The 14,879-nt window shown below is 40.5% G+C and overlaps 1 protein-coding gene across 1 annotated transcript in view; it reads left to right on the top strand.

Annotated features, from left to right (window-relative positions):
• The window catches only part of ZCCHC4 (zinc finger CCHC-type containing 4), a 46,820-nt gene that overhangs the window by 28,728 nt on the left and 3,213 nt on the right, over nt 1-14,879 (top strand). The window contains exons 7-12 of the mRNA XM_024573787.3: nt 3,347-3,497; nt 5,015-5,115; nt 10,804-10,925; nt 11,135-11,210; nt 12,917-12,968; nt 13,532-13,676. Coding sequence (XP_024429555.3) covers nt 3,347-3,497; nt 5,015-5,115; nt 10,804-10,925; nt 11,135-11,210; nt 12,917-12,968; nt 13,532-13,676 — 647 coding nt within the window. The remainder of the gene's footprint in view (nt 1-3,346; nt 3,498-5,014; nt 5,116-10,803; nt 10,926-11,134; nt 11,211-12,916; nt 12,969-13,531; nt 13,677-14,879) is intronic.

Raw genomic sequence — 14,879 nt, 5'->3', positions numbered from 1 at the left:
AAGGAAGGAGTGAAGGCTATGCAAAGTGAAATAAAAATATACAGGGGACCAACAGTGAAGGGAAGGAAACTGGGACTCAAATCAGTAATTTGGAACAGAAGGAAGAAATAAACATTTACCCAGAACAGAATGAAGAAACAAGAATTCAAAAAAGTGAGGTGAGACTTAGGAACCTCCAGGACAACTTCAAATGTTCCAACATCCAAATCACTGGGTTGCCAGAAGAAGAGGAAGAGGAAGAGTAAGAAATTGAAAACTTATTTGAAAACATAATGAAGGAAAACTTTTCCAAAATGGTGAAGGATATAGGCATGCAAGTCCAGGAAGCTCAGAGAGTCCCAAAGAAGTTGGACCCAAGGAAGCACATACCAAGATACATCATAATTACATTACCCAAGATGAAAGATAAGGAGAGAATCTTAAAGAGACAGTTACCTACAAAGGAGCTCCCATAAGACAGTCAGCTGATTTTTCAAAAGAAACCTTAACATGCAAGAAGGGGCTGGCAAGAAGTATTCAAAGCCATGAAAGGCAAGGACCTACATCCAAGATTACTCTATCCAGCACAGCTATTATTTAGAATGGAAGGGCAGATAAAGTGCTTCCCAGATAAGATCAAGTTAAAGGAGTTCATCATCACCAAACCCTTATTTTATGAAATGTTAAAGGGACTTATCTAAGAAAAAAGAGAAATCAAAACTAAGAGCAATAAAATGACAAACTCACAGCTATCAACAACTGAACCTAAAAAACAAAAACAAAGAAAGCAAACAACTAGAACAGGAACAGAATCACAGAAATGGAGATCACATGGAGGGTTATCAGTGGGGAGGGGGTGTGGGGAGAGTGGGGGGAAGGTACAGGGAATAAAAAGCATAATTGGTAGGTAGAATATAGATGGGGAGGGTAAGAATAGTACGGGAAATGGAGAAGCCAAAGAATTTATATGTATGACCCATGGATGTGTACTAAGGGTGGGGGAAATGCTGGAGAGAGGAGGGGTACAGGGCAGAGGGGAATAAAGAGGAAAGAAAAATGGGATAACTGTAATAGCATAATCAATAAAATATACTTAATTTTTTTCTTTTTTTTAATTTATTTTTTATTGTTATTCAATTACAGTTGTATGCCTTTTCTCCCCTTACCTCCCCCCCACCCCAGCTGAACCCACCTCCCTCCGCCACCCCCACCATCCCCCCCGATTTTGTCCATGTGTCCTTTATAATAGCTCCTGCAATCCCCTCTTCCCACTGTCCCCACCCCACTCCCCCCTGGCCACTGCTAGACTGTTCCCCCCCTCAATGTCTCTGGTTGTATTTTGCTTGCTCTTTTCCTTTGTTGATTATATTCCAGTTAAAGGTGAGATCATATGGTATCTGTCCCTCACCACCTGGCTTATTTCACTTAGCATAATGCTCTCCAGTTTCATCCATGCTGTTGCAAAGGGTATAAGCTCCTTCTTTCTCTCTGCTGCGTAGAATTCCATTGTGTAAATATACCATAGTTTTTGGATCCACTCGTTTGCTGATGGGCACTTAGGTTGCTTCCAGTACTTGGCTATTGTAAATTGTGCTGCTATGAACATTGGGGTGCACAGGTTCTTTTGGATTGGTGTTTCAGGGTTCTTCGGGTATAAGCCCAGCAGCGGAATTGCTGGGTCAAAGGGTAGTTCCAAAATATATAAAGAATTCACACGACTGCACTCCAGGAAGACAAACAACCCAATTAAAAAATGGGCAAAGGACTTGAACAGACACTTCTCCAAGGAAGACATACAGAGGGCCCAGAGACATATGAAAAGATGCTCAGCATCACTAGCCATCAGAGAGATGCAAATTAAAACCACAATGAGGTACCATCTCACACCAGTCAGAGTGGCCAGCATAAACAAATCCACAAACAAATGTTGGAGAGGATGCGGAGAAAAGGGAACCCTAGTGCACTGTTGGTGGGAATGCAGACTGGTGAGGACACTGTGGAAAACAGTATGGAATTTCCTCAGAAAATTAAAATTTTTTTTAAATAAAAAAATGCCAAGCAGTTTCTTAGCGATAAGTGAGATAAAGAAGAGAGTTCAGTCACTGTCAGCCCTGGTAGCACAGCCAGCATCGGTTCCCTGGGGGTGGGCAACTTGGGGACCCCCCGCCACTCATGACCGGATGTTACCACATGGATTCTTACCTGGAAAGATATTCTGAATATTTTTTAAGTTTGGTTAAGTATTTAGGCCTAGTTTATCTGTTTGTTTTCTTTTTTCTGCTTTTAACTCTAAGGAATTTGAAGGTTTTGCAATAACATCGTCTGTACTTCAGGTCCTCGTTCATGCAGGCAGGTTAAGAAAGCACCAGGCAGCCTTGAAGAGCAATTGACCTTCCTGACACACTATCCTTCGCTGTAGGACCTCCAGTGGGGAGTTAATGAAGACTCTCCCAGGGAAAAGGAATTAGGATGATGTGCCTCTCCTCTCATCAATTGGATCTTCTAAGTTGATTCAGAAGTAGAGCAATATATATTTTATTATAAACTACATCAGGGTTATTAAAGTTTAAAATCATAATCCATTCAGTATATTGTTAAGTGTTGATTTGTTTTTGTAGATGAGTACGTACTTGAAAACTATTACAGAGTCAGTCGGCTGGAGTTATTATAGGTGTGTCTCCCATTAACTTGTCCCAAAGCATAAAATGATACATACCCCAGACAGTGGTTATGTTAATTTTGCAATTACTAAAAACACTTCAACCAGTTTGTTGGTAAAATGTGTTAATAGCAGGTTTTCATGGCCTGGATAAGCTTTGTTATTTGTGAACTTTCATTTATTTGCTTACTGTGCGTGTTCATATATGTCTGCCATTTACCTGGCACTCAAAACCATGTGCGTGTTTAACTGGTAATTGTAGCTCTTATTAAACTGAGCACCTGGTGGTGGGCAGACCAGGCAGGAAGAAAACGTCTCATTCGTCTTTCTGTCTCCAGCATCTAGCACAGTCCCTGCTTCTGTTTGTTGAGACTTTTAGCGTTTTAGGTAGTCTTCATGGGTAATGAGTCTCTCTCTTTCAGGCTACTAAATGTAGTTTTTTAATTGAAGCATTGGAAATGTGTAGTCCTCTGATAGTGATGATATTTGAATTTGCAGTTTTAAAAACCTGCGTATCAAGAAGCCCAAAGATAAACTCTTACGGGGCAGAGTGAGAGAGGCTTGAGAATGTCAGTGCAGGACTCTGGGGTGGCAGGTGGGTGACATTTCAGTTCGGAGAGTGACACTGAGCCCAGTGCATTCTCCTCCAAATGGGATGAAGTCCCTCCCTCTAGTCCTAATTTAGAAATGAATTTCTCTTTGTCCCAGGCTGCCCTTGAAGTGTGCAGAACGTTTTTACAGGACCATGAAGGTGAAGGAGTCATCATGGTGACAGATCCTCCTTTTGGTGGCTTGGTGGAACCCCTGGCTGTTACATTCAAGAAGTTCATTGCTATGTGGAGAAAAGGTCAAAGCCAAGGTGTGTAATGTATTACTTACTGCAAAATAAACATGTGCCTATGTATCTAATTTCTGTCGAATGGCAGCAGATCTCAGTGATCAGAGCGCTGATAAAATATACATGCCTTGGGTTCTAATCTTTTTTTAAAAAACCAGGCTTGTTTGATAATGTGGCGTATTTTATCATCATGATACACTTTGTATTGTCCTAATTATGTTTCTAAAATAGCTCATAGGTGAAACCTTTTTTTTGGTGGGCAAAAATACAGGGACATTATGTGGAATAGCAGTCAATTGTCATTTTTTTCAACAAATACAGGGGTGGACAAAAGCAGATTTACTGTTCGTGTGGAAAATAATACAATAATTAATAAATAATAATAATGCAAGAATAAACTGTGTTTCATGTACTCACAACTGGGAACCTAGTTTTGCCCACCCCTGTATTTACTGAATGGCCACTATGTACGAGGTACTGTTGAGGTGTTGGAAATAGAGTGGATGAGACAGCTGCGTATCTCTGACCTCATGGACTTTACATTCCCTGTCCCTCCAGTCCTTCCCAAAACTCTAAGGTGGCACCCAGCCTCTGGCCCAGAGTGCTGAAGTGTGCCAAGACTTGGGTGGGAAAGCCGGACATGCAGTAGCCTGCCAGTGGTTAGTGGTGACGCAGATACCCGGTCCTACAGGTGGAGTAAGGGTTGAAACTGAAAATTACTCAGTTTCAAGTGGCTTAGGACCTCAAAGTATTTTACACAATTATCTAATTAGTCTGCACACTAATTTTTTAGTTTCCAGCTTGTTAATTGATAAATTGTAAGAGTGTCAGGAGTTTGTGATCAATTTTCTCCATTAATTATACTACATAAATAGTGTGCTTTGGGGACAGAATGCAAACAAAATCTAAAAAATCTAAAAAGTGACTTAAAGTGTGAAGTATTTCACTTATTTTCAGTTTCGAAGTCCTTTATCAGTGTAGGTAAAGTCTGTATTGTTGGGGAAGCAATAAAGAGCTTTGTGGGCTTGAATTCCAATTCTGCCACTTACCAGCTGTATAACTTGAACTGATTCCTTAGATCTTGCAGCTTCTTTTTCCCCTTCTGTGAAATGGTGCTACTAACATCTAACTCCAGAGGTCATTATGCGGAGACGATATATAGAAAATACCTAGCCCTGTGCTCAGCCTACCTCGGTGCTTTGTAAATAATAGCTGTGTTCCCTGCCTCTCATGAAAATTAATTTTATTTCCCATTTTGGGGGGAACACCTCTGCCTTTACACACACTGTCGTGATTTGCACGTAAGGATCACTTTACACCCCTTTGTGGCTGGGCTGAGATAGAAAAGGATGGTCTCTGTTGCCTCTGGAAAGGTCTGGTTGTAAGTGGCGTTCTTGTGAAGGCCAGATAGCTCCTTTGTATGCCTTAAATGTATCGAACAATTGCAGTTTCTTCCGATACCAGTTTTCCAGTTATAGCTGTTTTATTTTTTTAATATCAATGTCTTATTTTATTTGCTTTTTTTTGTGATCCATTAGATAACACTCACGAAGAACTACCAATTTTCTGGATTTTCCCCTATTTTTTTGAATCCCGAATTTGTCAGTTTTTCCCAAGCTTCCACATGCTGGATTATCAGGTATAGTAAGTATTCTGTCTTTGCGTGGATGGGGGATGTATATTATTCAGTTTAAATAAGTATTCTGATAAGACTATCCATTGGTTTTAGTAAATGAAAATACTGTAAGTTGTGTTAAACACTAAAATTATACCATATATAGCCTATGGGGCTTATTAAAAATATAAATCCTTAGGTACCAAAATAAACCTATTAAATCAAAATCAGAGGTTGGAGACCGTGATTCTGAAGTGCAGCTGGGTTTAGCCCAGCTAATCTAATCGTTTGTCATCACGGGAAGATTTCACAGCACCGTCTTCCCTGTTGAATGAGGAAAGTGACGCTGGATCTGCCTCATCGGGTTTTCAGAGTTATGTGAGATGGTAACACACCAACAGGCTTAGCCCAGGCCGTGACGCGCAACACACGCGGAGCAGAGGTTACTGCTGCCAGCCTTGTCGCAACCGTCACTCTTCTGTCCTCGCCCAGGTAGTTGTAAGGTGGGGGGAGCTCCCTGTGGGTCCTTTCCGTAAAGTCTCAGAAACATTACAATTACAGAATGCAAGGTCCATCTGCTGCGGACCAGAGTGTGAAATGTGGGGAGGCAAATGCAGACCAAATACAGCGACAAGAAATATTCATGTGGAGTGGTAGCCCATCGTCTGTTTAGACAGCCTGTGCTACCAAGGAGGAAGTTCTGGAAATACTGCACTTCTGCTTCTGAGGAATAGTTTCAAGATTCAAGGTTATTGGATATAATTATGTGATTTAATGTATTAGTGGAAAAGGTTCTAATTAGGTCATGTGTATTAGGATGAAAAGCAGTCTTTTCCATAAAGAGAAAGCCCACCTTTGGAAGGAAAAATTAGAATAATATCTCTAAAACAAAACAGATGCTGTTTCTCATGACTCCTACCAAAGACAGGAGCACTCCTGCCCATGACGTGCTCAGCTGGAGAAACTGATTTCACCCTCCCTCTGAGTGCAGCGATCTTCCACCTTCCTCACATGAACGGATTCCTAACATTCTGCAGCACACTACAAAAACATGGTTTTTGACAATCTGATAAAAAACAGGTATAATTTTGACTCGTCCACACCAGACGGCTGTTGTGCTGGCTGTTGTCATTTCTTTACGTGTGTGACAAATGAAGGGAAAAGAGAGGTCAGCGTCCCGCTTTAAAAGGTTTGCGCACACCGGTTGAAAATTGTCGTCCTAGTGGATTTAACCTGATTTGTTGTACCGCCCCTTTCGTGATTTTTCTATCTTTGTTTTTGAAAATTTATCTGGACTTACTGTTATTATCATTATCATCCTTTCTGAGCCTTTTGCTTTCTTTTCTTTTGTTACTTTAACCTCATTTTGTGGTAACTTTTTTCTTCTAGGTTAGCCACCTTTATCAAATAACCATTTGAAAGTCTCCTCACTTCCTTCACAGATCTTCCCCCATAGACCTTGATTAGTCCTTCTTTTAGACATTGCCTGAGATTATAAGCTCCCAAACCACAATGCAGTAGAAAACCCCCAAATCAGTAAACCCCTTTTTAAAATACTTTTCAGGTAGGAGGAAGGCAGAATGCTGCAGATCTTCATAAAATATAAATTATGTAGACTCTTCTATGATAAAGCACCTGATAAGTGCAAAATAAAATGGTTACCAGAGACCTGGAAGCCGAGTGTTGTATTAAGGGTGGATGAGAAAGGAAGGATGTGACAAAGGAAAGAAACTCTGATTTAGAGTCAGAAGTTGAGTTCTAGCACTGCCTTTCAGACGCTGTTTAACCGTGGGAGAAGTCACTTTATCTTCCCACGTCTCTGTTTCCTTACCTATAAAATAAAATGAGATGATGGAACCATAAAAGGGGTGGCAGATAAGTTTCACTTAGCACTAAGCCTGATAAATTAATTGGTAGTGACTTCTGGAGAACAGCAGGCTCAGTGACAGAGAGTAGTGTGACTGATGAGTGACATCTGTCACAGGGTCAGGCTGTTGGTGGCGTTCAGGGCTTGTGTTCACCGTGTCTGAGCCAGGTCATCTCGCTTACCTTCACCCGGAACATGTTATATAATCTCTGGTTTCTGCTTCATCTGGGCCATTTGTCGGGATTGTTAAAATCAAGCTCTGCGTTTTACTTTTTAAGCTTTTACAAAATCATCTCATAGAAAACTTTGTTGAGTCTAGTGTCATGTTTAGAAAGGAAGGTATTGTGACAGGAATTTCTGCAGTACGACTGTAAATGAAAAGGTAACAACTGCAATGCTTCAGACTCACTATATAATAAAACATTCAGTGGGTTTGGAGTGACAAGGGGAAAATTACATACACAGGGTAGGGCAAAAGTAGCTGTATAGTTGTGAGTATGCAAAACACACTTTATTCTTGTATTATTATTAATTGCTGTATTATTTTCCAAAAGAATAACTGTAAACCTACTTTTGCCCCAGGCTATATGTAGTAATTTTAAATGAGGTCACGTGGGATATGGAGAAGATTAGTAAAAGACTTTATAAGCTGGCTGATAGGGTTGAAGAGTTCACGTGGGATCTTTTCAGTGCGCTGAAATTAAACAGAGCACAGTCCTCAGGGAGTCCTGAAAGTACAAGTGCTCTTCCATTCAGTCTTTGTTTCCCAGCTTGGTGCCTAGAGCATGGTAGGTTCAGAATAAATATCTGTTGACTTGAATGTCTTGGTTTCCTTATAACTAGTCTCAGTCTCATGTTACAGAAGAAATTTGCGTAGAGATAAAATTAAAAGTTAGGAAGTGCAGAGATTTTGTGCTTTCCCTCATTTCTATACAGTACTTCATCACATTAATCAGTTCCATGGGAGAAATTTTCTATTTGAAAATGCTTCTCATCATCATTGTGAGTGAAATGTCAGGGATAATGATGGGAAAATGGTGTATCAGCTCTACCACTAGTGATAGGCAATTTGCAAAATTGTGTTTGCTTTGCAGCGCTTCCATAGGAGGTTTATTTGTGTGGATGAAGCTATGAAATATGGATGTATGTTAGAGGTACATTAATTTACCCGAGCAGCATGCATTTTACATACCATATGTTTATAGTTAATTAGCACAACAAACCCGCATTTAAAAATAATAATAATCTCAATTAGGTTATGCAAAATCAAGCAATCAACCACCTTCCTGACACGTACATTCTCTGACTCCTTGGGTAACCATAAAGAAATTGTTCCTTTTTTTGCCTTCTCTTCCATCTGCTATCTATTATATTGCATGGAATATTCCATTTGCTAGAAATCTTTCTAAGATACTCTTTTTCCAATATTTGCAAATCTTCCTAAGATTCTCTTGGAAAGAATTTTTTTCCTTGTGACGCTCATAAATGTTGAAAATGTCTGTTGAATTTAATAAGGCACCGTGTATTTATTTGTAGAGTACAAAGAGGAGTGCAGTGGGGAAAATGATGAATTTAAATCATTGTAAAAGAAAACTACTGAAGGTACTATTTTAAGGTGCTTTTGAAGTAAAATCTACTTTTGTATCTTAGCCTCTAATAGCTGACATATATTCACAGAATTGTAAAGTTGGAAAGAAACAGAGGAAACGTAGGCTAACTTCCCTGTGTAATAATCCTCTCCATTCAGTTCACGATAAGCAGTCATCTAGCTCACTTGAATACTTTTGGTGCGCACAGTCCTACAGCCTTCCGAGGCAATGCAATTTATTTGATAGCTCTAATTGTTAGAACATTTTCTCATATTGAGATAATATGCTCTCTATTAACTTCTAACCATTGGTCCTACTTCCATTCTCTGAGGCCGTAAGGGATAAGGCTAATTTCTATGGCACGTGATGCCCCTTCAGTTACAAAGTGGCTATCAGATCCTCCCGGTCTTCTCTTTTCTGAACAAACACCTCCAGTATGTTAGACTCTGAACCCTATTCGTTTTGATTACTTTCAGTGGAAATAAGCTGGTTTTATTAACCTCTTTTAAAATGGAGTGACTGAGTGCAGGGCTTCCAGTGTGACCTGACCTCACCCTAAGCTTTTACACAGTTGTGCTAGATGGGGACTCCTCACACTGCCAGCCAGCAGGACCCCACCCCGCCCCACCCCAGGGCTTTCTTCACACTGTCCCTTGTTCAGCAGGGTCTCTGTACCCCGCACTTATTTTTCCCACTGCTGAAGCTTATTTGTCCCCCCTTAGATCTAGTGGGCATTGGTGGGGCCGCAGAGAGCTCAGGGCTCTCCCTTTAAAGGGCTCTCATTCCATGGTCATCCATTCCTTACATTTTTGTGATTGGCTTATTAAACAGCTAGCTTGTGAGGCAGTTCTGTAAATTCTTAAGTATACTCCTGTTTAGAATCGAAGCAGTTGATAACAATTTATTTGAAAGTTGTGATCTACCCGTATTGACCTCATAAAAATCTCATGGCATGCTTGTGGGTAATCTAACGCACTAGTTCTACTTTAGTGTGCCAGGAAGGCTTGTTAAAAATACAGATTGCTTCCCCCACCCCGAGTTTCTGTTTTATTAGGTCCTAGGTGGGGCAAGAATTTGCATTCCTAATGAGATCCTAGGGGATCCAGACTGTGGGTGCTGAGGGTCACTGGTTTGAAGAAACATGGACTGAGAGGGGCTGGGTGGATCCATAGCAGGTTTAACAAACTGAAAAGGTGTATGGGTATAGAGAGGTTGGGGAGGGACAGGAGCAGGAAGCTAATAGAAATCATGCTTGTTAGCTTCAATTTACTTCAAGATAATCTGCTGACACTGAAAGTTGAGGTAGGGACCTTGAGAAGAGGTAAATGTTTGAAGGCGTCATCGTGTGGAGAACTGCAGTTAGGAATCGCTCTTCATCTCTGTCTTTCTGTCTGTCTCAGCCACACACCAGGTCCCGAACTCAGTGCTTTCTTTACATTACATCAATTAACCATCACGACACCTCTAAGGTGAAAATTACGCAAACTGGCTTAAGGTCACGGAACAAGTGGGCAGCAGGGCTGCTGTCTGCCTCCAGACCTGTGCTCTGTCTGCTAGTGGGTGGTGGAGGGCCACAGAGACCATTCTGGGACCAGGGAGCTGAGGATGGACATGTGAATTTCACACACAAAACATGAAAAGCCCCAGCCAAGCTGGCACGTATCTTCAAAGGCGGAATTTTTTAACACCCAAAGCTGAATTCTTTAAAAAGAGTTTTTTTTGTTTTTCAGTTAGAGTTTACATTCAACATTACTTTGTATTAGTATCAGGTGTACAGCATAGTGGGTAGACCGTCCTATGCTTTACATAGTGGTGCTCCCCCCGATATTTCCCGTACCCACCTGGCACCACACACAGTTACTACAATATTATTGACTATATTCCCTGGGCTGCACTTTGTATCCCCCCATTTTGTGACTACCAGTCTGTACTTTTTACAAAACCTAAGTTTTTAATTACATAATAGACTTTCTTGTAAAGTCTATTGTGTTGGATAAAAGGTTAGAGTTCTCAATGCTAGGCAATGTGAACTTGTCATAACAAATTTTACTATTTTTGTAATCAAATTTCACTCCTGTAGAGGCCTTTCTGAGGCTGCTGATTGATAACTAAACTCTTGCTTTTAAGAATCGCTTATTAAATACTTCAGTTTAACTTGTATCTTGGCATCAGCTTGTTCATTTATTGGTTAAAGAATCTTAAAAGAATATTGATTCATTTGAGTAAATTTTTTTCCATTTTTTTTTAACTTTCTAGGTAGATTATGATAATCATGCACTTTATAAACACGGAAAGACAGGACGGAAGCAGTCTCCTGTGCGCATTTTCACCAATATTCCACCCAACAAAATAGTCCTTCCTGTCGAAGAAGGGTACAGGTACGGCCACGGTGCGACCTGGACATACACAAGCCACCAAAAACGCAGTTCCGTGTATCTAACATGAACATGTTTTTCGCATTGGCTCATGTCATTCTGTTACTTTTAACTTTGGCCCATACTTTTATATTGCGTTAAATTTGGATTACACCCAGTTCTTGGGTATGTAGCCGATTTCTCCTCTAAGGAGGTCTTCCTTTCCTCCTCAGATTTTGCCCTTCGTGTCAGCGGTACGTTTCCCTGGAGAATCAGCACTGTGAGCATTGTGATTCTTGCACATCCAAGGTACAGTTTTGGTTAGCACACATTTTTATTCAAGTGTATTATTAGTTTTATTTTTGTTTACTAGTTTTCATTACATTTGTTTACCGTGATATTGTTAATAAAATTTGTATTAATATCTTATCATTTATTAATTACACTGTAATGCAGTATTTTATTTCTAACTATAAAGTACGACAGGCTTTTACAAATACTTAGACACACAAGAGGATCCTGGAGCAAACTAAGCCTGAAACATTGCTGGAGGCAAAAATGGGAAAGCTGAGGCTGTCCTACTGCGGGCACAACCGGAGAGTGCAGGGTTTTTTGGAAAGACGGTAATGCTGGGCACACAGGCAGCAGGGAAAGAGGAGACCAGATATGCGATGGATCCCCTCCGTAAAAGAAGCCAAAGGCATGGGCCCACGGGAGCTGCGCAGGGCTGCTGAGGACGGGACAGTGTGCACGCCACTCGTTCCCAGGGTAGCAGGAGGGGAGGCAGCTCAACGGCATGGGACACGTCATTAATAGTTACTTCAGGTCATTTTTATATGGTACTGAATGACTGCTGAAAGTATTAGTGTTTTAAGTAAGGCACTGCATTTTGTTGAGCACAGAATTACAATGTTTCAAATAAGGCATCGAACTCTTAGATACCATCACTGCTCTGGTGAAGTTGCAGTTAATAACATGTTCTGTGCGCTTCGTATGCGCCAGGCCCCTTCCTGAGAGCTGTCCATGGACTGACGACCGCTGCCCTCAGTAACCCTGGTGCACAGGTGCAGCTGCTCCTCACTTCGTGCGGTTGAGGGAGGGCTGCACGGGGCAGAGCCCCCTCTTTGTTTTTCAGGAAGGTGGGGTCACCCTTCAGTTGCCTGGTTATTTTAAATGAATCCAGTCAGAAAGGACATGTGAAGTTTAGTTTGGCTGAAAAGCATGTATTCTTCTTCTGTATTCTGTACACTAGTTTTTAATTGTGTTAACATATCTGATCACAAATATTTTCAATTCATCTAGCAATTACCTGTGTTCATTTAAGAACATGAAAGTTCAAAATGTGGAAAATAAGACTTTATTATTTAGAGGTGTACCCATAGTGCTACAAATAAATGATGACAAGGGAGGGACCACCACAAAGGCGAGCATAGGTGTTAGTGGGGAAGGCCGAACGCCACGTTGGGGAGGGGCCCTCGGGGAGGTGTCTTCGGGGCCAACAGTGTTCTGCTTTCTGACCTGTTGGGGCACTTTATATACTCATTAAACTCGATGCATGTATTCTATATGCTTTTCTAGGTATGTTTTACTTCACAGTTTTAAGATTACCCAAATAGCAACCTACAATCTCTATGTTTCTAAATTACATACAGTTTTCAATTATGAATTTTATTAAGGATTAACTGGGTAGACACAAAAATTATGAATCATTAATTCTCTTGAAATTTTCATGCAGCGCTTCTTTATGCAGATTGGGGTACTTGATCTGGAGTGGACTTTCAAGATCATTTAGATAAATCCCCCAGTTGCAGAGTTAAGGAAATTGGGGCCCAGCAATGAGGCATTGAGTTGAGTGAAGAAATGCATAAATTAAAATCAAAGTATGTGATTTTGAAGCCCAGAAAAGTGAGAAATAATTAATAATTTATGCAGATTTTGATAAGACATTTTAATTTTTAATTGTAGGACTTTATTTTTAATGACAAATTAAATATCATTTTCAATTGTTTTTGTAGGATGGTAGGAAATGGAACCATTGCTTTCTCTGCAAAAAGTGTGTAAAGCCTTGTAAGTATTTAGACTTAGTGTTTGAGATCCTTTGAAAACATTTGAGTTTTCTCCACCTGCATAGGTTTTGCATTTAACTGTACTTATAAGAGAAGCGATTCATATAGAGACCTGTATTGATTTCCTCGCTTTGTACTTTTACAATCACCAAAATGGACATCTCTCTACTTCACAGAGAGACGTGACCACTAACCCTTTCAGTGTAGCATTTGGCTTGGCTTGGTTTGGAAGGCAGCTGTGCTGACCACTTCCCACCAACGCTGCGGGCTCGGCTTGTTTTCATAGGGCTTTGTGTCACTCAGCCGGCACCGGGTGTCTGCGGCCCACGGATCCCGACTCAGGAGAGAAGGGCTAGACGCTGCCGCGTCTCAGAAAGGAGTTAGCTGGTTTACCGGGGATTCCAGCCTCTTGGCTTTGGGCTCGTTAGCCAGACTCTAACCAGCTATGCAAACACATCACCGTAATCAAAGTAAACACTATTCGTGCTTCCCTATTACAGAGGTTAATCAAATGAGAAATTGTATTAAATGAACCTCTTCTAAAACGTAACATTTATTTTACAGCCTGGATCCACTGTAGCACTTGCAGTCGCTGTGCTCTTCCAGATCATTCTTGCCAGGGCCCTGAAGACGGCTGCTTCATTTGCGGTGAATTGGATCATAAACGGAGTGCTTGTCCTAACGTCTCTGCTTCTAAGAAAGTTAACAAGTTAGTTGAATTCTTTTATTTACTCGAAAAAAATTTTCCTTGTATGATATGTACAGAACAATTCACAAAAGTGTGCAACAGAGGATTCAAAATGATAAATTAATTGTTTTTTTCACTGTTATGTATTGTTTGAATAGGTGGGGGGAGGGAGGACATGAATTTGAGTCCAGGAGCTTAGAATTTTACAGGTGGGACATGAAAATAACCTGAATGTAAGGTGGAAAGTGACCGACTTTATGTCTCCTGCGGGTAATGTGAAAATGCAGTCTGAGGGGTGAGAGCCTGGGCTCCATTGAACGGGGTGCTGTTGCATTCAGGACAGGTCGGCTGTGGACACACGGCAGTGGGTAAGGCTGGAGGAGGCATCTCAGAATGAAATGTGTAATTCCACAGTGGACACATTGGAATATGAAGTTATTCCTTTACATTGTGTCAGACTTCGAGAAAAACGTGTAGACATACTTAATATTTAAATACTTCAAATTTTAATTTTTACCTTTTTTCTATCATAATTTCTCTCCTTTCACCAATATTCGATATTGGTTATAACTACGAGCACAGTTACACCAAAGACGAGAGCATATTTAGAAAAACCATTGCTATTTCAACTGGGCTAACTTGAAAGACTTTATATATATTTTTTAAACTAAAAGGGTATTGAGTCTTCTTGTTTTATTGATATGAAAACTATGTTATAGTTACACAATAGAATACCACTCAGCTGTAAAAAGAAAATTTTACCCCTTGCAACGGTATGGGTGGACCTGGAGAACATCATGCTAAGTGAAGTAAGCCAGTCAGAGAAAGACAAATGCCATATGATCTCACTCATATGTGGAATCTAATGAACAAACTGAACTAACAAGCAAAATAGAGGCAGACTCATAGATGGAGAGCAGATGGCAGCTTTGGGGGGGAGGTTAGGGGACCGAGGGACTGAGCAAAAGGAAAAAGGACTCATGGACACGGACAACACTGTGGTGGCTGTACGGGGAAGGGGACATGGGGTGGGGGTTAAATGTTGATGGAAAAAATCCAAAAAATAAAAAGAAGAAAACCAGATAGTCCAGTTTAACATTATATGGGAATTGAGATCAGGATCAAATTATGAGCATCATATGACTTGTGATTTAAAAAAAATACCTATTACTAATAGAGGTATCACATTTTTTTGGTAACTCTTTATGATTATATTAGAATTCT

Source organism: Desmodus rotundus, chromosome 4 (genome assembly GCF_022682495.2).
Source record: "Desmodus rotundus isolate HL8 chromosome 4, HLdesRot8A.1, whole genome shotgun sequence".
Classification (NCBI taxonomy): domain Eukaryota; kingdom Metazoa; phylum Chordata; class Mammalia; order Chiroptera; family Phyllostomidae; genus Desmodus; species Desmodus rotundus.
This window is presented reverse-complemented; position numbering and strand designations above follow the sequence as displayed.